Source organism: Toxotes jaculatrix, chromosome 8 (genome assembly GCF_017976425.1).
Source record: "Toxotes jaculatrix isolate fToxJac2 chromosome 8, fToxJac2.pri, whole genome shotgun sequence".
In the NCBI taxonomy this organism is placed as follows: Eukaryota; Metazoa; Chordata; class Actinopteri; family Toxotidae; genus Toxotes; species Toxotes jaculatrix.
Window position 1 is genome coordinate 19,066,732 of NC_054401.1, and position 24,097 is coordinate 19,090,828.

At 37.9% G+C, this 24,097-nt stretch overlaps 3 protein-coding genes across 4 annotated transcripts; 1 reads left to right on the forward strand and 2 right to left on the reverse strand.

The window, feature by feature from the left end:
- Window positions 1-532: 532 nt before the first annotated feature.
- Window positions 533-5,082, reverse strand: LOC121186524 (nuclear receptor coactivator 7). 2 transcript variants are annotated; one of them, XM_041045276.1, is made up of 7 exons: window positions 4,959-5,082; window positions 3,805-4,000; window positions 2,764-2,907; window positions 2,477-2,629; window positions 2,239-2,334; window positions 1,915-1,988; window positions 533-1,704 (listed from the first exon to the last, which is right to left on the reverse strand). In XM_041045276.1, exons 1-7 carry the CDS (start codon window positions 4,982-4,984, stop codon window positions 1,566-1,568), a joined length of 828 nt encoding a protein of 275 aa, XP_040901210.1. In that variant the 5' UTR covers window positions 4,985-5,082; the 3' UTR covers window positions 533-1,565. The 2 variants fall into 2 exon arrangements, with proteins under 2 accessions (XP_040901210.1, XP_040901211.1); XM_041045277.1 differs by lacking the exons at window positions 3,805-4,000; window positions 4,959-5,082 and adding an exon at window positions 3,283-3,442.
- Window positions 3,015-20,920, forward strand: LOC121186526 (zymogen granule membrane protein 16-like). Its single transcript, XM_041045278.1, has 8 exons — window positions 3,015-3,019; window positions 12,821-12,829; window positions 18,662-18,684; window positions 18,953-19,034; window positions 19,131-19,257; window positions 19,659-19,758; window positions 20,186-20,275; window positions 20,356-20,920. The coding sequence occupies exons 4-8, from the start codon at window positions 18,983-18,985 to the stop codon at window positions 20,503-20,505; spliced, it is 519 nt and encodes a 172-aa protein (XP_040901212.1). The 5' UTR covers window positions 3,015-3,019; window positions 12,821-12,829; window positions 18,662-18,684; window positions 18,953-18,982; the 3' UTR covers window positions 20,506-20,920.
- cmtm8b (CKLF-like MARVEL transmembrane domain containing 8b) lies at window positions 20,741-23,690 on the reverse strand. Its single transcript, XM_041045279.1, has 4 exons — window positions 23,559-23,690; window positions 22,325-22,498; window positions 22,041-22,160; window positions 20,741-21,446 (listed from the first exon to the last, which is right to left on the reverse strand). The coding sequence occupies exons 1-4, from the start codon at window positions 23,688-23,690 to the stop codon at window positions 21,360-21,362; spliced, it is 513 nt and encodes a 170-aa protein (XP_040901213.1). The 3' UTR covers window positions 20,741-21,359.
- Between the last annotated feature and the right edge of the window lie 407 nt (window positions 23,691-24,097).

Consider the following 24,097-nt stretch of genomic DNA (forward strand, 5'->3'; position numbering starts at 1 on the left):
ACTTTCGACGAATCGACTAGCATTTTGCTTGGTTCTGCTCCTGAGCCAGTTTGCTTGGTCCTGGTCCTGAGCCAGTTTGCCAAGTCTACCAGCTGCCTGTCGGATCCGGACCCCGAAGACCTTTAGCAGTCCCCTTTTTGGGGACTTTTCTGGCTATTGCCCCAAGTTAAGGGTCAGAGGGCCTAGACGGACGCTTAGGTCACAAAGACATCGATCCCTCAAGCTACCCAGCACAACGGAACCTCAGCTGCCTGGAACCATGATTGACATCCTGTCTGTTCCTTTCTTTGGTGGTTCTATTTATCATAATATATGCTTGTGTTTGTTATGTTTGCACTTATTGTAGCATGAGTATAGTAGCGTCAGTGAGACACTGATGCAGCTTGATTTGCAGTTAAACAAATATAATGTCTCACATTTATGATCTGCTTCCATTTCATTATTTGGAGCATAAAAAACTAATTTTTTCCCTCAGTGGAAAAGGTCATGTTATTTTATCTATATATATAAAATATTACCATTTTATTCAGTGTCACCTGGAAAGACAATTTTAATGTGTTCCACAAAAAAGCACACTGGCAGTGCCAGCACCGCCTGGCAGACTGATTTTCACAAAAACAAAGAAATGTGAAACAGACACACAGGAACAAGAAAATGTGTTTACAAATTTTCTTAAAAATACATTTAAATACATAGACAGTAAAACATTAAAAAGGTTTCCTTAAAATATTCCTTAAAATATTATCTATCAATAACATTTTGAGGCAGGTGTCTTACATTCAAAAAACAGAAGTGACAGTTAACAGTTGAGGTCCCTTCCAACACAAAGGGCATACACCACTGATGATAAGTTGATTATAGTGCAACTCTGTGCTTATACTTTCGAACCTGAGTCGTTAGGCCTTCATCCACTGATGTTGGAGAACATTAAAATCAGACCTTGCTGTACAAATGTACAAAAAACTCAAAAGTACAATTAGAGTCCAGATAGGGCACTTTGGGTCCTATCATGTTACAGTGTTTTGTTGTTTTAACCATAAATGAATGAATGAATGAATGAACCATAAATATGTAACTTGTCTTAACAGAACATATTCTCACTTGCGCATACAGAAACACATATGGTAAACACATATCTTTAAATTTCACAACTTTTTATACAACAGTGTTACTACAAACTTTGTATTATATTGCTCACCAAAGGAGGGCATGGTGGGCTTAAAGCTTCGGATACCAGTTACTTACTGGGCTTACCACAGGGCTACTGATGAATAGCCAGTAGTTTAAAGCAGGATCCTGGATCACAGGATTTCATCTAACCACTTCTCTTCAACAGGCACAGATCAGACCAGAAAGTCCAACCCAAGAACCACTAGAGCAGGCTTCATCCTGTGTTAGGGCCAATCTCAGCCAGGTACACAGATGATACAGTAGCAACTGCTCTATCAGGTTTTGTACAGTAGTGACTAAACCCCATGTACTCCTTTAAGTCTTGAAGTTCTGTAACTCCAGACAGTACCGTGGGCTCTACTTTGTTTTTATCTCGCCTTTTTAGATGTTCTTCATCATTTCTGCACAGTCCAGACCTCGAGGTCTTGTACAATAAAGTCTTCCTGTGTGGAGAGAGGCGCATTGTGGAAAGTGGGGCAGGAAAAACTTGCACCACGGTACAGGTCAGAATCCAGCCACAAAGCGAAGCCACCCCTACAGACCAAGAAAAAAAAGCACTTTATCACCAAATCTTTTCTTGCATATAACTGGCACTGTAATCTCTTTTAACTCAAAGATAGCAGGTAAAGCAATTACTTTATGGTCGTTTTATTATTTTATGACACTGGTAGGTGTAACTGCTGCTTTTTCCTTCGCTAAGCATGTCTATATTTTATGGGAGAAATCAGTAAACACAGAACTTACCCTCCTCCACCAATTTGCAAAGAGTCCAAGCTGCCGCTCACAAAGTAGGAGTTCTCCCCACTCCACCTGTATGCCTGGATAAATGCCAAATACAACACATTAGAAACTTATTCTCAAGCTCAGTGGACACGTTTCTAAATAAGTGAAACCTTAGCTAACAAAAATTTATTTTTTTATCAATTAATTGTTACTTTCTTGAGATTATGTTTAGTTTCCTAAACTAGAGAAGTTCTTTTCAGTGCTTCCTTTTCTTGTAATAAAAACGTGTTATCAGATTTACTGGTAGACTGACAAGAGGTAACAAATGATCAGTTACACTCTTACCTGAAAGTCAGGGCTGAAGCTGAATAGGAAGGTTTCTCCAGTGCCATAGCAGTATTTACTGACTCTGAATGGATGTGAAGAAAAAGCGCCAAACACCTGAAAAGACCGAGGCAACAGGTCATTAAAGGAGTACCAACAGACAGAACATTAATTTTGGTATCATTTTGACTATTAATTCATTCATTTATTTATTCATTCATGTTGAAAAGCCTTGGAGGGTAAAAATGAAGGTACAGACCTTTTTGTGCATGTCTTTGATGACCAGCAGCACAGGACTGTCCAGATCAGCCATATTCCTGTACAGGGTCTTCAGGTTGCTCCCATGGATGGCGGTGCTGTAGACCAGTTGCCATGGATAGCCCTGGGTCCTTGGTGGCATTTGAGCAGCAAGCTGTTGGAAAAAGAGTTGTTAATCAAAAGATGTCATACTGACAAGTATAATTAAAAAAAAGCGCAATTCATCAAGGCAAAACCTTCTGTAAACAAGCTGTGATCACCACAAAATCATCCACGTGTATAACTTACTTGCTCCAGGTGGTGGTCATCCAGCAGCTGGCTGTGGTCACTCAGGACAAGGAGAGCATCGTCCTGGTACTCAGGCTCCTCCGCTTCTGAGTCCTCTGAGCTACAAAGACTGAGGCGCCGTTTGGGGTCTTTCACACTGATAATCTGGAAGAAGGCACGAGATGCAAGGAGTCCGTTAGACAACACTTGTTGTCAAACATTTTGATACTCTCACTCTTCTCGCTTGTCTCTTCTGAAAATTACTCTCAGACTTGTGGTTAACTGACTCATGTAGTGAAAGGGCACATGTGCATTGTTATCATATTTGTACTGTCAACCTGCTAATGTTAACCTGTCAAGATGAAAGTGTAACAGTCTTGTGAACTCAGTTTCTGATTGTTGATGGCAAGCCCGCTTGTAAGAATAAATGGATGGATGCATGGATGGATGGATGATGAGAAAACAACCACTTTAACCCTCAAAGTAAAGGAGGCTCTTTACTGCACAAATACACAGAATTAGTTGGCATAGTAATCCTACCTCCACATACGGCTCCACACAATGACTGGCAAAATAGAGCACTTTGATGTTTTCTGGCAGCAGCTTCATATCTCCAGATTTCTCAGTCAAATTCACTCTAGACAGCCCGGGGTAACATCCACCCCTTTTATAGTGTTTGGGGTTACTCTCACCTCCTGTCTTTGAATGCCATTGGTTGGAAACATGAGTAATGTGGCTTCTCATTGGCCAGCTCTGATACGGAGCAGTTTCATTTTCCACAGAACAGGAAAGTGAAGCATGGTTGTGAATTGCTGCAAGGGGGTTGAGGAAAGGATGTCCATATATAGAGACGGTGGGATTTCCCACAAGCTCTGGGACAACAGCCAAGCATTGAAGTGCCTCAGTTACTGTAATTCGGGAATGTTTAGTGTGTTTTCATCTCAATCTGTTTAAACGGTAGAATACTTATTGCCTTGACCTAATGCTAACCCGCCGTTAAAGGGCCACAGAGGGCTTTTGTTTCACATAGGCTATGTGTCTGTGCATTAGTGCAGCCTTTACCTCCCAGTTTTTAGCAGCTGAGTTGACAGGGTTACTGAGGAGCTTGTTGATCACAGCCACCTTGTTCTTCTCTACGACTAGATAGCGGTTCTGATGTTTCTCTCTAATGAGTAGATGGGGCTGGTTGTGCTTCTTGTTGCCTTTAGTGTAGATGTCTGGTGACCACTGCACAAAGAAGGTGTAGAGGTGGTCAACCCTGCGGGAGCAAAGGGACAAAGTGCAATTTTTAAGTTAAAAAACAAATAAACATGAAATATTTTATACCGTAATAGTGTTTATTAATAGTTAATAGTGCTTAACAGAGTGTTCATTCACATGGTCTGCTATGGCTAAAAAAGGGCAACTTTTAATATGAAAACAGCCTTTAGTATAAAACACTACTACGAAGTTGCAATGTCATAATGTTATTAGAAAATGAATAATAAAAGAAAAGCAGAACACTGTACGTAACATCATCTTAACTGCAGTACAGTAAATAAATCTTTGACTTATACTGAACATGTGGTGTTTATGCAGCTTCAAAGCATTAATGACAGTTGGCCCTACCTACAAACTGTAAGTGGATTTACTGACATTAGACAATACACAAGTATCTGTGGAAACGTGCCTTGACATGAATGGCAGGAAAGTGACGCATGTTTTGAATGGTTTAAGCTCTAAAGCATGCTGCATTCTTCTTTACAAGTCAAAATTAGGAACCCCGGTTTGGAGTTACTGTTTCATTTGTGTCTCCTCCATTTACATTTCATGACAGAAGTTGTTCAGGAAATCATTTCACAAACCTGTTTTGAATTTAGGGATGTTTAACTTCTCTTTCTCTATCTTTCCTTCTCTTTCCGTCACCATCTCACTTTCTTCCTTTCACAAACACAGTCTCCAACTGCTTGGCCTCCATTTATCAGTCTGCCTTCTACCATTGAATGACAGTCTTTCAATCAATCTTTCCATAGATCTGATTTGGCTTTAAAAGTAATTTGCAAGATTGGAAAATATTGTCTGAATTAAATGGTCTTTGCAATACTAAGTTCATGTTGTCTTGCAGCTAAATTAGTGGAAACAAGCAGACCAAAATATCATTTGATTCAAATCCAGATAACTCCACCATACTCAAGACCCAGCATAACTACGTTTACAGTTGTAAGTTTTTCACTTACTCTCCAACGCTGTAGGCAACTCCCATGGCTGACTGAAGATGAAGGTGTTGAAACTGTAAGGAGAGAGTATTTGGTTTGGAGGCTCAGTGCTGAAGTTGCATGTCCTCTGGGAGTCTCTGCCATCAGCAGCATTTTATAACAGCAGCTTAGTTGCCGAGATAAGCCCCTTTGACCAAACCCTCCCTTTCTCCCCCTGACAGTTCTACACGTATTCACACAAGGATTTCACAATGGTGCTTGAAAGCCAAAGTTGGTGACACATTAACTTGACCTGCCCTGGGTCCCTGTCCTTAAGTTTGGCTGTAATTCAGACAGTTACTGTGTCAAGGCAGTGGCTCAGTGACTGAATAAAGTGACTTGATAGAAAGATAAAGACCTGTATGTTTGTGTGTCTGTCAGACTGACTGATTGACATTGTGCTATGTCTGTGCTTTCTCTCTTCAGTGGTGAAAATTTGATTAATTACACTTCCATTTAAGTGAATCCTGAGGTAATTGCACTTCACTTGTGTGTCCCCATCTCCTGTGACTCAACTACATTTCAAGGTGAAATAATGTCTATTTAACTCAATCCACCACATAGCTACAGTCACTGGTTACTTTGCATGTTATGATTTAAAAAACCTCTAATCAGCATAATCCAAAACATTGTCCTAAAGAACATCAACATACCTAACAATATTGTTAAAATTCTCTCCACCTCAACCAGATATAACATTAAAATTCACTCAAATATATATAGTGTAATAATTAGGGCTCTTTATGAATAAAGAGCGCTATTACTTTTGACACTGAAAAAGAATGGTTCAACATTTTGGGAAACACGCTTAACTACTGTCTTGCTGCTGGGTAGATGGGAAGATTCATAACACTCGTCTGTAAAGTAAATATCAAGCAAGTGCCAGAAATCATTTAGCTTATTGGCCTACCATAAAGACTTGGTACGTACCAAAACTGAAGTGTAAAAATAACAGGTTATGGTTTACTCGAGGCTTACCAGGGGTTATGTTATGGTTCAGAATGTCACCACGTGTAGCCTAGAAATGGTCTTGGCCTTGGCTTTTGTACAGATTAAACTAATCTTAGCCAGGCCTGAGCCAGGCTTGCTGCCCCTTCAGGCAGGCTTGTTTAGCTTAGTTTAGCTAAACTAAACTAAACTAAACTAAACTAATATTTTACATTGTGGTATTTCTCCTTTTACTTAGATAAAAGTTCTGGATACTTGTTCCACCATTGTGTCCCATCATATTTATTTCTCTCTCACTTTCTCTTATTTTGTCTTTCTCTTTCCTCTAGCATATTGTCTTTTTTTTCATCTTTCTCTCATAGTTCCCTAAGGGGTAATGAGTATAGTTTATTTGACCAGCCTAAAATGGCAGTTTCTCAGATTAGGCTAAAGAGTGCACAAAGGAATAACTGTGGTATGTGGTTCCTGGATATTGAGTAATCCCAAAATCTTGGGATATCTTGGAGCAAGCCTGTCCTGAGATTACTTAACCAATATCCAGGAACTGCATCACTCAGTGGAAGAATAACTATTGTTCATGCTCAACCGTGTATACATGGTATATACACATTGTTTTTGGATTTATTCTTTTTATTTGTTTTTCGATTAGTTTTATTTATTTATTTATTATATTATAGGTTTGAATACACACAATGAAGTGGATAGTTATCTCATTGCATTTATCATTTGAGGGCTTTATCTTAACAGTCTTCAGTCTTTCGGCATTAGTATCAGGCTCAAGCCATAATATCAAGATTCAATCAAAGCAGCAAACCTTGATTGGAGTGTTGACCATTTATAAATGATCAGTATTCAATACTAACCATTCAGACTTGATCAGTTTCGAGTGAAGGCTATTATCTCTCTGCCCAAACAGAATCACAGAGTTGTTTGTTTATTCTGTCTGTCGTCACTGGGGTTGCTGGGTAAACACCAACAAACAGACTTCTCAGTGATTTTGGATCATCTGAACGTGCTGAGCTGTTGAAGCGGTAATCCTATTTGGGAGAGCTGCTTTAAGGGCTTTATTTCCAAATATCTTCATTTTTATGACTGAGTCTTCTCTCTACTTCTGCAAATAATACTTTGTATTCTTAATAGGATTTTTGACTAATTCAAATAGCATGCAGTAACGAGGGTACAACATCTTCTATAAAGTTAAAACAATTAAGGCGCTACATTGGCAGTGACAGGACTGCATTCAGGTAAATTCAGGTAAATGATTGCTTATGATAATGGCTCCAGTACTCAAACACAGAGTTGTTCATATTCAGATATCAGGTCAGGAGATTACAATAAGGATATTCTGGGGTCAGCAATCAGCTGTGATGTTCTTACACAAGAGTAATAGAAAAAGATCAATTTGAGACAGTGTCCAGTCTGACAGACAAGATCAATAGGTAAACACACAGACACACAGATATGCAGATGTATGTCCTTACAAAGAAATATAGATATACGCATGCCTGTGTTCAAACACGAGCAGGCGTGCATGCTCCCATGGTCATGCCTGATGCATGCATACGTGCATGCATACGTGTCAGCACCACAAGTACAGACACATCCATTGTGCAGAGAAGTCACAGCTGAGATTTATAATTATGTGATTCATTTTTTGGCTGGTGATTACTTTATTTTGAGGATGTGGGCTTGGCCTGTTGGAAGTCATCTGTGAACAGTAGTGATGGGCACCTGCATGCCTATTAAAAGGTTTTAGTATTGAGAGAGGTCTTTATTGAGTTCCATTTCCATTGTCAATTCTCTATTCCTCAAATATTGCAGTAGGCGTGCATGGTCTTCTTCCATTAAAGACCATGTTTTCAAAAGGCCATGCGTTTTGAAAGCAAGAAAGAAAATATCTTGCTGCTGAAACCTGCAAGTAAACTTACAGAAGATGAGAAATATTGGACAATTAATGAAGAAATGAGTATACAGTAAATAAAAAAAGTGGCTTAGAATAATATTCTACACAAAGATATGTCTGGTAATTGTAAATGTAAGATAAATACTCAGTCTGCCCTCTTTTTTCTTGTCTGTCATTATAAGGAACACTGTCTTCATTTGTAAATTATGGAGGGAAAACAAATGTACATATTGATAGGTGTGATTGCATTTTTTGTTGTTACTCGTGCAAGGCGTACTTTTGCTAATGTCAGGTGTGATTTGTTTTAAAGGGAGAATGCAGAAACTAGGTATTGCAGGCACTGTGATTAGGGACAAAATGATTAGGAGTTACAATTCCACTGTAACTGCAAACAACTGTGTCCAAGAAAATGAAATGAATGTACACTGATTATCACATACTATTTGGGTCTTGTCCCAGGGGCTGTGTGTCTTCCAGAAATCATGCGTATACTGTACATTCACTCACCCTCATACACGCACACATTTGCTCACACACTCACAACCACACACGTATAGCCAAAGCATGCCTTCCTCGGTTTTTTGGCAGTAAGTCATGACAGCAGTTGCCGCAGAGCTGTTATTGCTTAACCTCTCCTCCAATTCCTGTAAATCCTTTCTGTTCGCTTCAAACTTGCTTCCCACCAGACATAGAAGAACCTCTATGAACCAGCATGCTCAATTCTCAGGGTTCACTATAAACACATGGACAAAAACAAGCCACTCAGGATCGCAGATACACATACACACAAACTGACATTACTCTGCAAGACGACACATTATGTTGTATTTACTCCTGCAAGCATTTTGGTTTTGCAGCCAACAATGCAAACACTTTAAACAGTGAGCATGCCATTTGTCCAAGTGATTCATTGTATTTGGCTTGTTGAATGCATTGTGTGTTTGTCTATACTGACCACTCCACAACATGGGAGGCAAAAAGGTCATAAAATAGGACAACATGATAGAGTTTAAGCAACATCAAGCTTCTTTTTTGTCAGTTGGATAACTGACAACATGTTTACCTCGTCTGTGGTTTCAGAGATTCAGAGAAACCATATGAACAGGAGAGCTTGTGGTTTCTGTTGGTGGCTAATGCCTACTCTTATTGGCTTTTACAGAGCAAAAAAAACAAACTTTTTTTTTCAGACACATTGCATGCACATTCTCTTGAAAAAAAAAAAAAACTGTTGTTGAAAATTAGCCAAAGGTTCATGTGAAATACTTTAAGGTATCTCATGGAGTTTTGGAAAACCAGTAGCAGCACGGAGCAATGCCTTTACGACCTGGACAAATTTCACTGATTAACAGCTGCTAACACACAAAGATGTGTAGTAATGTGCCTGCAAATGCAGTGAAAAAGAGGAACACTGGCAAGTAAACATGGATGAACATGACTTTTCACTTCATAATAAATCATATTGGTATAATAATCACAAAGTACGTCTTTATGACATTCAGTAATTCCATGCTAGAAAAGCGCAATGAATGTTTTTTTTTTATGTTTTACAAAATCCAAAGGATTTTATTTCTGAGCCAGTGCTTTAATTATATTTGATCAAATAATTTTCCATCTTCACTGCAATAGTTTGTGTGTTTCTGGTGTCCATATGAAGTTAAAATGAAGCAGTGCAGAGGTCATTTAAAGTAACATGACCACAAGTTGAACCTTGCATGGGCATTGATTTTCAGCCATCCAAAAGTCCATTACAGGTTACTGCGAAAACTCACCGAGTGTATGCATGTGCATAGGCACAGGATGTGTGCATACGTGTGTGTTGTCGAGCAATGTCTCCTTATGTTGCTGTTTGTGAGTGTATATTTATGCATAAAATAGCCTCACCTAATTGTGTGAAGGTGTACATACATGCAAGTCAACAGTATACGTGTCTAAATGATAATAAAACAGGACTGAACATTTGTCAATCAATTCAGAGAGCATGGCCACAGTTCACAGAAAGGTTACAGGTGAAAGTGTATCGGCTTGGGTGTCCCGCTGGTTCAGTTTCACATGTGAATATCTATACATACATAAAACTGTAATCTTAACAAAGATGATTCCGATGGAATAACCAAAACAATACAGTCAGTTCAAATCAGTCTTTTCCCTCAGGATACTCTTCATTGCTATTTTTTGTGTGATTATGTTTTGTGTTAAATAATAATAATGAAATAATAATAATAATGCTTCAGACAGGTTTCTGATGGCCTTCATCATGCATTTAGCTGAAGTTGTAGAGGGTAAAGCAATTTCTATCCCTACCTATCCAGCAAACTGGTGGCTTTGTTTCTTTCAGTGTAAAAAGGGCAGTTTTGGTTCAAGCTGTTATTGAGTCTAAGGACGACTCTAACATGTTTGGTTCTAGATATCCACATTGTGTGTTGATTATGTCCTCCTCCTATAGTTCAGAGTTTTCCTTTCCCTTCTCTGTTTGGTCGTCTATAGTCAATGACATTTTCCAAATGGCAGGTCATTGGAAAGTCTTAGTGCACAAAAGCAGGTTAATGCAGTTGTGCTTTTTTTTCTTTTTTTTCTTTTGGCCTGCATGATGAGAAGCCAAAGCTCACAGAGCTCCCAGAACTGGTTTGGACTGGAAACAGCACTGCTTTCATACTTGCTTTGTGCATCTATGCATGCTAATCTGTTTTTCAACGAGAAAATACAGTAGCAATACAAAGCTTTAGCATACAGTATATGCTATACCTGGGGATTGTAACACCACATGACCATATATGGAACCAATATTCTTTCTGTCTCTTCATGTCTTACGCTCTGTCCCTTCTTCTTCTCTCTCACCCGGCTGTAACACCCATGGAGGAAAACTGCTTACCTAGCACTCTGTTCCCAGGGACATTTAACTTTAAATGTCATTTAGTGACACACTTATGCAAGTAGGTAGCAGCAGGTAGTAAAGGACAGATTTGAGCCTGATGATGGTGTAATAGCTCTCAGTCTGCTGTGTCAGGAAGGGTTAATCAGTGATGTTTCAGAGAGAGTGAGGTTTCCATTGACCCACAAACAGGAAAAGATGCATTGTGGGACACAGACGTTAAGAAAGACCACAAGTTTTAAAGACACAGTCAAAATGGGACTTCCTCTGCAACTGTGGCCTTTAAGGGAAAAGTTCACTTGGTATCTACGGAAAAAAAAAAGCTAAAAATACAACGACTATAATACTACTAAATACACTACTACTACTACAACTACAAATACTAATACTACTTCTGCTACTGTACCACTACTACTAAAAGCAATAATAAAAGTTGTTTTATTGTAGAATTAAACTGAAACCTGTTAATATGATTTGAAAATGTCGCATAGGAAAAAGAGTGTAACCTACAGTTGACGAAACTTTTTGACGTAATTTAACAGTGATTTAATTAATTTCTCTCTAAACTGTTGAATGTTATCTGATTGAAACCTCCGTGACCAGTCATTGCTCGTATTTACTGTGATGATAATTAATATTCCAATCTTAGCAATGGACTAAAATTAGTGAGAAGCCTGTTTGTAAATCTATTTATATAACTATTCTTAGTCTTGCTCGCAAAGGTGGCTCTATGTTCTTTGGTCCACCACCGTCCAGCTCACCAGACTGAAATATCTTAACTACTGGATGAATTGCCGTGAAATTTTTTAATTTTAAATGTTTTATTGGTGTGCAGGAGATGTCACACACACACACACACACACACACACACACACACACATATATATATATATATAAAATATTTTTTTTTGTAAAGGATGTTGTACCTGTGTCAGCATCTCAGATTAAATGACTCTGGTGGCCTGCCAAAACCAACCTGACTTTCAGCAAACTGAACAGCAGTCACTTCTGCACTTTAGACCAGACTGGGCTTTACATAGCAAATAGCATATGCCAGCATTATGTTCACTGTCCATTTTGCTGTAGCTGTGCAGCCTTTTATGAAGTGGACTGCCATAAAACTAGATGGGTCTTTATATAAAGAAAAGGTCCAGTGGTAAAATATTACATCAGTTTACATTGTTATGTGAAACTGAGGTAAATTTATTTATTTATTTATTTATTTATTTAATTTTACATAAGGTAACAAAGCTATTATCTTTGTCTAAGTCCCTCAGTTACTGCAGCAGAAACATAGAAAAATCTAGAAAAATCTGTACAATTAATAGCATGTAACATATTTCTATCTAAACCATCAAAGGTTGTCTGATTGAGACCTCCATGACAAAGCATAATTCTATTGGTGATTAATATCCAATCTTAACAAAGAACAAAAAGAAACGTATTCCACTAAAAAGTGGAATACGTTTCTTTTTCCCTTTCAGTGGGAGTGAGGTGGGTGTGTTGTCATTTGTCTGGAAAAAGTGTAGGAGGGGATTGAAATGACAGTCAATATAGATGCACTTCCACTGGAGGAACTTTCCCCAGGGAAACACTGCCATTTACTCCACTAATTTTCCCTTCCTGCATTTTTACTCGAGGAGCAAGGGTCTGAATTTAAGCTCTGGAGAGTTTTATCCATCCAAAAAGGTCTTAGTGGTACTTTCTGAAGGTTCAGGAATTTTAAATAAATATATAGCACGCTGACTGCTCAAGCGTGCTATATAAATGACACCATAGGTCATTTGTGCAAGCAGCTTATTACGAGCCATAGTTACGTTTTAATTGTTAGGTGACCCTTGATTGCAATAGTAATTACGATGGAAGCAAAGGAGGAAGCCAGGCAATGTAGTATACAGAGCAAGAAAATCCACATTAGGAGGAGGCTGGGGGGGTTGACTTCACACTGGAGACCACTGTTTGTCTATGAACTTGAAAATTGTATTCTTCTTTTTTTTTTTTTTTTTTTTTTTTTACTGTAACTTTTGTTTATCTAGTCAGACATTTGAAAACGTGCAGGTTCACTCATCCTAATTTGATTTCCACGCTTGAGGGTAAAAGTCAGTGTTTTCAGTGTCCTGCCAGCTCTTTCTGGTCTGCTGCCATCTCATGTGTTTCACGTACAGGGCATGATTGCAGAAGTCAGTGGCAGTGACCTATTTCTGGTCCCCACACAATAATGACTTTGACTGCATGCAGGCTGTAGTTCTTGCTCTGAGTTTAAACTCATAAATGCTTATCAGAAGTATAGTATGTTTGTCTAAAACCTATTAAGAGACAGTATCATTATGCTTACATCACTGCTGATCTACTGCTGATCTATGCGTTGAAATTGAACCTTGGTCATTCTTGCTTGAGTTTCAGCTCTGCATAGAATCTTTTCAGGAGACCATAATATGCATATGTGCTATACATACAACTGTACAGTACCTCTGTTTGTTAATGAAGATTTAGATCCTCTGCAGATTGTGCTATTTCATCTGGCAGAAAGACTCATCGTGGGCCTCATCAGCCTGTGAAAAAAAAAATAAAAAAAAGTCAAATAGAAAAAGTTAATATCCATGTCAAAAGATGCTAGTGCTTGCATTTATAGCATTTTTTTTGGTCTTTTTGCACCGCATTTTTATCATTTGGTCTATTAGTACTGTAATTTTGTCACTGTTTAAAAGTGCTATATATATATTGTTGTCTTTACAAATATAGAACACTAACAGATATGTTGTTAGAAACAGTACTGACTGCAGAAACACTTTCTCTTTGTTAAGAAACACAGAGAAACCATTACGAAACCATTATGAAACCCATGCTCACTACTAAGACTTGGTATTTACTCAGAAATTCACACAGATTAAACATGGATGCTGTTTCCTAACAAAGTAACAGATTCAGGGCATATCAACAAGTTTGCTAATGTGATTACCTGAACAGCTGTGATGATGCCAGTTCAGAGCACAGCTAAAATCGAGGGGGATTTTAGCATTTGTTTGCGGATTAATGAACTACATTTTAATGAACAAACAAAAAACTGAATAAATGAATATAAAATGTAGTAAATAAATATAGTATATATATAGTATAATATATAGCAAATAAACATTCTATGATACAGGTTTTACATATACAGAACTATTTCATGTGTGATGGTTTTCTTTGCAGTAGCACACAGAAACATCTAAAGCAACAGGATGCAAAAACAACGATTTTCCCATGAGATCTCACTTCAAGATGTACGTTTTTTCTAAGTTAAAGATATTACCTAAGAGTTTCAGGAAGTATTTCACTCTGTTTCCTTTGGTTTAAAAAAAAAAAAAAAAAAAAGTTGTTCGCAACAGGCAACCCAGTATGAGGAGTAAATATCCCAAGGCTGCAGCATATCAGCCAGCAGATCTTCTTCTGTTTTTTGTCAGGGGAAACGTAGCTGCAAATAAATAAAATGAATGATGGCTGAATTCAATTTAGCTGCTTCAGCTTCAGGGTCCTGGTATTGTCATGACCTACTGGGACACTTGAATAGAACAGAACCATAATTTATGTTATTAGTAACACCTGTGTTTTTCCTACCATGACAAGTCAGAATACCTGTTGTGAGTGTGTTTCAGGTAGCTCTTGAAGTGATGTTGCCACTGGCCACAGGGATTTTCAGTTTTACTGAACAATTACTATACAAATGTGCGTGTGCCTTAATAGATAGGTTCACAATGTCAGGTCTCATCTTAAGATACTACATCAACTAATTAGATGATTTAATTTTTCACAGAAAATTTAATTTTAGATTTGTTATTACTAAAAAAAGAGTGTTATTCTACTGCAACATCTTTTATCATTGCTGTTTTATTTTCTGGAGTGTGTGTTCAGGAAGCTTGGAAATTCCCACCATCAGCAGACCCTGTGGATTATGGTTGTGTCTTCTTGAAATGATGTCCCACATGTTAGATTTCTGTAAACAGGGGCACAAAAAATATATTTAATGAGGTTTGAAGATCTGTGTTTTACTGGAAAATTCAGCAGAAGTTCATGACAGATAGTGGTAGACAAATAGGTCACTTCCTGTCACAATTGTGGCCTAGATTCAGATGCCAAAGAAGATCCCTTTCTCAAGGTGTAAATTAAAAACCCCTTTACTTTCTTAATTTAGGCTTTAAGATGATGTTGTGCCACCAATTCACTGCATTAATAGATCAGCAACTAATGAGTAATGATAGTGAAAAAATACGTCAGAGACAAAACTATGGAGTGAAACTGCTCTCTGCTGTAATATACTGTATACTGCGTACAAGGATAGATGAGTGGATGAGGAGCTGTTCACAGAGGTTAGATAATCTTTGGAAGCTCAGTGACGCCATCTACTGGCGAGACGATGTATGACATGACACAGTGAGTGAAGTAGCACACCAGTCACCTTTCACCATTCCTCAAAATGAAACATCTTGCAGCCAAACACTCTATGACAACGGACAATACATCCTGCGCAGACGATCGGGGCAAATATGTGGTGTCAAGCAGTGTTTGCAAAATGTATCTTTAACTGTAAAGCTTATGTCACTGTCCCACTTCAAATAAATGTCTCTCTTTCAATTGTGTCTCTACCTGATTGCACAGACATTAACCCAAGCAAATAAATTAATTAGAGCAGTATTAAGGGGTGACTATGCTTGACTAAGGCCCCCAACACCTCTCCAGTGTCAGAATTCATGCAAACCCATTTCATGCAGGTGGGCTGGGCAGGTGTGTGGAGGTGAGAGGGGTGCTAGGGTCTGAATTTTTCTCTCTAGTTCTTTTTTGTCACTCTTGTGACTCAGTGTAGCTATAAACAGTTCAGTGTATACAACAGCACAATGTATTCACTGGTTCTTTTCAAGCATACCTGGACCCCTCCAGGCACCCTTAAAATCATGGGCAAAATGTGAGTTTCTGTAACATCTCATGTTTTACAAAGCAGAGTCTGTGTGTGTCAAGATGATCACGCTGAGGTTATTTTTCACTGTTTTAGTTCATTTAAATGGGTGAATCACGTTCAGTCCATTGAATGTGACCTTACTGGTTTGGAGTGGTGTCATACACAAGATTTTATTAATTGTTTGTGGTTGTATCTTAACTGCCCAACCCAGTCTTCTACCAACTAGTCCAGTCTATTACCAACAAGGAAATGACACAAAAGTGAAAACATAATAATAATAATAATAATAATAATAATAATAATAATAATAATAATAATAATAATAATAATAATAATAAATTGCATACAGTTACAAGATCAACTTCATTCAAAAAGTTTTGCAGAGCCCCATGGCAGTTGCTAATTTTTCCCATGGTTGCAGCTGGTCCCAGTGGCACCACATGTCTTCAGATTGAATGTGAGTCCAAGGTGGAAATGGACGAACTGTGAGAGTTACGTACGTATGTTTCTCCAGTCATCACAACCAAGAAGTAAACCTAAGTAAGTTACAGTGACCTTCACTCAAATGTCTTGGGCAGTGCTGCTCTTTAATGAGACATGTATTTCATTTGCACATTGTACATTTGGGTTTTTGATTCCAGCCAGAGTCATAAATCAGGAGAAACAAATCTAACAGTATTATCAATCACTGGATCACTGACTGATGTAGAGGCACTGTGCTTGTGTGTGTGTGTAATTGTGTGACTGTGCCATAGGCTACCCTTGCAAACAAGAAAGTCCAGTTCACCACTAGTTGTGACTATATTTGTCTCGCTTACGGGAATCCAGGACCCATGTTTTCAGAAAGCCTCATTTCTGCTTCACTAACAGTAAATCAATTAATTTCATGGTTCTTTCTTTCTCTCTTTCTTTCTTTTTCTTTCTTTCTGTCTTACTTACTTTATTTATTCATTCATTCATTCATTCAATCAATCAGTAAATAACAACTACACAACTACTACTGATACATAGAAGTATTTGCCAAGTATTAAAAATGCTTTGCTGTTGTTAATCAGTGTTTTTACATCTCGGCTGGAATGAGTGCTGTTGAAGGGGAAGTACCGTGCTATTGAAGAAATTGATGCCCACACATCAAAAGAAAACAAGATCTAATGATTTATATCTGCTTGACTGAACTTTTATCACAAGTCAAATCTATGATTTTATCTAACATATAAGATTATATCATAATATATTATATTGATGAATGTGTGAAGACTATGGTAGTAGTAATCGTGGTGGTGGCTGCATTAGTATATATTTATTTGTTCATGTACTTATTTTCTTCTTACTTTTACTCCTTCTTTCCCATTGCTCACCACCTCCTTTCCTCTAACTCCCCTCCACCTCAGATACTTCTTTCCAGTCTGACAGTGCATGCCATGAACACAAGAATCAACACACACAGCATGTTGTTTTCATGAATGCACTAGATCATCAGCTTTTTTGTGTTTCATGTGCCTGTCCATGACCAAGTCCAAAAACCAGGAAGTTGTGTTATTGAGAAATGTTCCCACGTGAGTGCTAAGGAGACATGATACATGTATGCAATAAGAATGGTTATACCAGTAGAACCAGTTGAAACAATGCTGTGGAATTTTTCTTTCATGTTATTTCCTGGTTTTCTGTGGCACTGAAGAATGTAACATGTTCGGGGCATGTCCCGTTCCATCAGCTCAGAAGAATGACTTTATCAATCTCTTCTGTCAGCAGAAGGTTGTTAAACTCTTGAGTGAGCTTTATTATTAGCAGGTTACTTCCTGGTTTGACAAACATTTAAATGAATGATTGAAATGAGTTTAAATCAAACATGTGAATGTATTTAAATCAAATGATATGAAGGACTGTGTCATGCACAAGTGAAAGGTCATTTTAAAAAATTAGCATTCTTCCTGACAAATACTCACCAACACATTGTCTCAGCACATGTGACGCCACTGCACGCAAAAAGACGGCATTTCATCATTTCAGTCTTTACCCTTATTTTTAAATGGCTTTGAGTACATTGGAGAAAGTCGCCCCAGAACAAAACTAATTGTTTTGTGGAAAAAAACTTAAGACCTTATTTGTGCACTTCTCTCAGACAGTTTGGATTCAGAACCAGAAAAGGAAGCTGCAAATTTGTATTTTGGAAATGAGCAAATTTATTACTGTTCACCAGTTTATCTGATAATAATGCATTAAGCAGAACTGTGATAAACAAAAGAACATCCTTAATTCTGTTGTCTTAATATTTTTGCTTGTTTCTTTTATTAAAAAAATTTACTTTTGTAGGGAATTTGTATAAGCTGCACAGAAGCAGCAAGAAAATTGAAATTCTGGGTCAACTTCATCTGAAGGCTTTGACGTGAGTTTGCCTACTTTTCCAAGATCAAGAATAAATTTTTGAAATTCTGTTATAGTGACCTAAATTGATTCAGAACGATGTTGCATTGATTTTAGATGCAAACAATTAATTTATTATATATTATGTATTGCAGCTCTAGTTATTTTAAATCGATGTGGTAAATTAAGATAAGATTTTGTCTTTTGTACAAAAGTACAACAAAATTGAGGTACTGTCCCACATCAGTGCAAAAGAAGGCATACGAATCATAGTACAGCAAAAAAGAAAAAATAAAATAAAATAAAATAAATATATCCAGGACAGGCACACAGCTAAGGTACACAGCTTAATAAGAGGTGGAGTTATCAAAGTGTTTTAAATCAGACTGCATGATGGTTCACTTTCAAATTCCCAGAAGTGTAGGCTTGTCACTAAAATAAAAACAAGTGTGCTATTGTTCAGCTGTCTGAGGCTGTCAGGTGGGAATGTATGAGCGTATGTGTGTGTGTGTGTGTGTGTGTGTGTGTGTGTGTGTGTGTGTGTGTGTGTGTGTGTGTGTGTGTGTGAATGTGCATGTGCATGTGTGTGCATGTGCGTGTGGTGAGGGAGGGAGGTATAGATATATAAGTGGCGGTGTCACTGTGTCTGATCACCCTTTGCTCAGATTACTCAAGCTGGTTTCGGAAGGTGAGTCTGAATCTGTATCTGCAGGTTTTAACTCTGTGGGTTGCAGCTCTTTTACAATGGATCAACTGTAATAGCATCATACAACAGATACTAAACCCAATTATTTAAATTGTGATGATTGTATGAATATTTACACTGGTCTTACTACTTAAAAAAAAAAAAAAAGCAAATATAAGATTGGTTTGAGGTCTAAAACTGTTTCAACAGATGATTATGATTATATGATGATAATATTAATGATGTTTAATGAATTGATCTCTCATTTCAGTGTTGTTTCTGGACGCCTTCACACACCAGAATGTTTTCGTTCCTGTTCTTTGCTGTGCTCTGCGCCAGCTGCCTGGCAAAACGTAAGATGTTAACCCTAAGATCTTTTTGGAAGGCTGAGTCAAGACCTAGTAGTTTCCTCTTGTCCTTCACATAATTCTTTTTTTTTCCCTTTCCAGCCACCTTGGTGCACTACTCCTACTCTCGTGCAGTTGGAGGTGGTAGTGGCACTTCCTTCTCCTCAGACGGACAGGGAAGGGTCACAGCGATTAGAGTCTGGGAGATCAGCAATTCTTACATCACTGGGTCAGTCTCTCCTCCTTATTGTCCGTGTGTTAAGGGCTGTATGGATATTATAAGGGGGAGAGTTGGGATGATGTATTTTTTTCTTTTAGCTGAAGGATTATGGATTTTTTTTCCTTTTTTTTTTTTTAGAGTGAACCATAAGATTCAGCTAGCCTCTGCTCCCCAATAATTTTTATAATCCCTTTTTGCTTCAGATGGATTCAGTGTTTGTCACTACTTTCTATGTATTTTCTACTGTCTACTTGTTCCTGTTTGATTCATTACAATATCCAGCTACATTATGACTGTACCTAATCTTCAGTTTTTCGTTCATTCATTTCATCACCTCTTCTTATGTATGTCATCTTCTGTATTTAACAGTGTGTTTCCTCTCTCTCTCTCTCTCTCGTCTGCCTTTGTAGTATCCAACTACGTTATGATTACATTTGGTCTCAAAGACTTGGACGCACATTTGGAAGTACACATGAGCTGGAACTATTTGATGGAGAAACCATTGTTCAGGTAAGTGATTTCACTGATACAAAAATACAAATATGGTATTGTTTCATGTCTTTTTTTCATAATGTAAACATTTTAATGTACATTTATTCTCTAATCATTTAAATCTAATTGTAATGTGTATAGACATTAACAGGTGCTAAATTATTAGTTTTAGATCATCATACACAGATTTTATCATATAATCGCAGAAAATACACTGTTGTTCATAAAGTTGGAGTAAAATATAGTTTACCTCTTCTCATGAAATGATTGTGACAATGTGATTTTCTCAAAACATTATTGATCAATCTCTTCCAATGTGATTACTGATGTGCATAAACAGGAAAAAAAGGGGAATGTGTCTGAAAGCAAAATTATATTTCTCTACTTACTGAGGACTAACTACATCTACTGTGTTAATGTGCTGACATTGTCCTGCACTTTTCAGGTCTCTGGTAAATACCACACCAACTACATCTATCAGCTGATTTTTGTGACCTCCAGAGGGCGCTCTCTGATCGTCGGCCAGCCTACACAGGTCTTCAACCTTTTCTGTTTGTTACAATTCTCAATATCAATACTCACTGTTACGTGGTAACATTTGATGCTGTGTTGCAGGCCTCCTTCAACTTCTACCCGATCCACCCGGACGCTGAGCTCAGACTGCTGAGTGGCCGCTATAATGGCAATGGGATTACTTCCCTGGGAGCTCACTGGGGAGTGGTCTTCATGGAACAAGGCAACAGCACTGACACTAGCTCAGAATGAATAACTAAAAAATGAAGTAATGCTCTACTATTGGTAACTGATCAAAGACTGTCACTGATTATCTTACACGTTTCTAACATGTTAAAAAATGTGCACTTGGTAATCTTATACCGTTTTTTAGTCAATACCTCTGAAAATTGTGTCAGTGGAATGATGTTTTATTAACTATGAAAAAAATGTGTATCAAATGAAGGACCATTGATGGCATTTTACATATCTGCATCACTGCAGGAAATAATGTCGTAATGCATTGCACTTTTAATCAAAATCACATGTATTTTGAGAAATTCTAACTGCAAGGATAACAAGAGATTATTCAAAAGACTGCATGTTTCGTATTTCTGCATATTTCTAATGGTTGGGAAAATTTGTAAAATGTTCAGTCTGAGCCTCATTAAATTTTTTGCACGCTGCATACAAACCTTTGTGAAAGGTATGAATCAGACTTTTTTCCTCTTGTTAAAACAAAATAAAAACCAACTTGGTTGAATGTAATGGTAATGGAGAAAAAAAGATTACATGGTAAAAATCAAAAAACCAAAAAACTAGGGACACTAGGGACAAAATGCACTGAAAGCTAGTGGGTCCAAAAGTACAGGCACCTGACAGCACTGTTCTTGTGAGTGTGACACCACTACAGTTACAAAATATGCAACCTCAAATCTAAAACAGCAAACATTTTTATAACAAGTTTTTGGTTTGAATCTATCAGATTCCAGTGTTTTCAGACTGATTTGTGTTCTCAGTGAACCAGTCTGAAGTTAGATCTCTCTCCTTCAGACATTTTCCTCATACTGTAGAAAGTCTGAACAATGTTGCCATAAAACAGGAGTCTGGAGGAGTCAGGAGTGAGACTACTGCTCATCTTCTGTGGTTTTCCAGGCACGGTAGCTCAGGAAACTGCTTCCTGCATAGCACAGTGTGGTCAGAAAAGCAAAGAACTGAAAGAGTGAAAGGTGGAGAAGAAGGGAAGAAAAAAGAACATGTGAAAATACAGAACAAAATGTGAACAACAATAAAAAAAAAAAAGCAGCAGCACACACCTACTCCCCTCAGAAGTTTGGACTAATCACCACAAGGTTTTTCTGATTTATCTTCACATTAGATTTATATTTTCAAACAGTGGTTCTGGTGGCAAAATAATGCTAATAATTACAGTATTAATATTAATTTATATTTAAAAAACCATCATTTATAATGCAAACTGCAGAATTTGAACTACTTGGCAAGTCATTAAAATCTCTTACTGAGGACATGACCTTGGTGTCCTCTGTGGTAGCTCTGTACAGCTGCACTATGCTGCAGAAACCCTGGATCACACTGCACATGTTGTTGTTTTTTTGGGGCTTTTGTTTGGTTTTTTTTTGGAAATCCCTGGTCGAGAGATCCCACTGTTGTTTTTCCAACACTGGGCTGCCCTTGTTATGTGTAATGTGGACATACAAACCTCAGTGAAAAAATGAAATATATAACAAAAGCTTCCTTTTTTTTTTTTTTTTTTACATTAGCGTATCTATTGACTGGAGTGCTCTTACTGCAGATGCTGCCCAGCAGTTGTAGTTGTGTCGCCCCCTAATGGCCTGGTTGACTGTCAGAGCATCTACTACTGCTGTCACCAGATACAGAGCTGCAGCACTACAGTTCAGACACAGCGACTGGAGGAGACAAAGACACAAACAGAAATTACATTCACACACTACTAAACTATTCTCCAAATAATAGTAAGGTGACAACATAATCACTGGCTGGAATATGTCCAGGGGCAATGTTTTTCTTTTGTTTGTGTGTGCGTGTGTGTGTGTATGTGTGCACCCATTACCAGTGTAGTCCAGGGGACCTGTGGTATCCTCTTGTGAGCTCCAGTGAGGTAAATTATAAAGAGGCAAACAGTCAGCACCCAGCACAAGATGGCAACAAACATCACCCAGCAAAGAGCAGGCAGATGAAAATACTCTGTACCCCCAACCAGAATCCACACTAACATACCACACACCTGGAGGAGAGGAGAGGAGACTGATTTACTTCAGTGTTCACGCCTGCATTTGGTAGTGCAGGATTACATTGTCACAGTGTAAATAAAGCTTATTGAGAAACAAAGTGAAAGAAAGCAAGACAAAACTGGAAACAACAGAGAGATTCAATTGAAACAAACAATAAAAGTAAGGCTTCTTGTCACTTCCAACTTCATTCATTTAGTTATTTATTTGTTGTTCCAAGAGTAATTTCCAAAAGTCATTACACCCAAAATTCTCAGAAGTTAAAGCTGCTTTCCTCCCAACACTTCCAAACCAACCCTTCCTGTTTCAAAACAAAAGATTCCTGCTGGATATTTCATATCACAGGAAGAAAGTGTTTTCTGTTGTAAAGCATGATTGTGAGCCGGTTTCAGAGTGCCCACAATTCCATCGTACATATTTAAACCTGCTGTAATCATCTGCAGTCAGATTCCTCCAAATGTGACCTGCCCAGAATCTGCATGGCAGCCAGCCAGGCTGTATTTAGAGAAAGGCTATCCTGACTTTTTCCCTCTGTTGATTTGTAAAGGAAGAGAGACAATGAGGGAGAGAAAGGAGGAAGAGTTGATTTGCTCGCTGTGTTTTTGGTTAACTTCCTATTTTCATAGATACAAAGTTTTTAGTTTTTCTAGTATTTCTTTGAGTCAGCTGAATACAGTCTGAGGAATACCACAAAAATCCATTTTTTGAATTTCGAACCCAAAATCTGCCTTTATATGTTTCTCTACAGCTCTACAGGATAATACTGTAAACCAGAAACAACCCAAACAAAGATCTCTGGTCTCTGTGTGTACTTCCTCCTGCATTATCTGGTAAGAACGTGCACTTTTAACATAAGTGTGACATACTTTTCTGATAAAAATCAGAATTATTGCCACTCCCTGACAGTGATCAAACACAGAATAATCAGATGTTAAAATGGTAACTTCTTGTCATCAGCTCTATTGTGAGTTTGTCATTTCAGAACTGCTGAGTATTTTCTAATGATACAATCTTCAGACACAGGCTTTAAAACTTAAAATCCATATTCACACTTACTATCTCAGCCATGAGGAGAATTCCTTTGCCAGTCCTGGTGAAATCCTGGTCGAAGGCCAAGGTGGAGGTCGAGACGTTGTATTCTGGCCCTGAGGGACTCCTGCGGCCCGACACCACAGCAGCTCTGTCCATGGTGCACTGCCGAAGACGCTGGGTGTGCTTTCAGTGAGGTTGTCGCTGCAGCAGAGGAAGTTGTGTTCCTGTCCCGGAATCCAACAAGGACACCCTTGTATGAACTGATAAATACAGGAGATCAGTTGGTACATTTACAGCAGTTACATGAACACGGCCTGTCTCATTTGTTTTGATTTAAAAACTCAATAAAAATTACTTTTCTCTCTTTTGGAAATGTAAAAAGTCAATAAATTTACACTGTAGAGCATATTTGGTCCAAAAAAATAATATTAAATCGAGAGAATTTGCTGGATAGTCACATACTACATTTATAGTTCTGTTTTTAATTTTTTCTTTTTTAATTCTTTTATTGTGTGGTCAGTTAATAGAAGCCATGTAGCTGCCATGAGGATACATTACACATT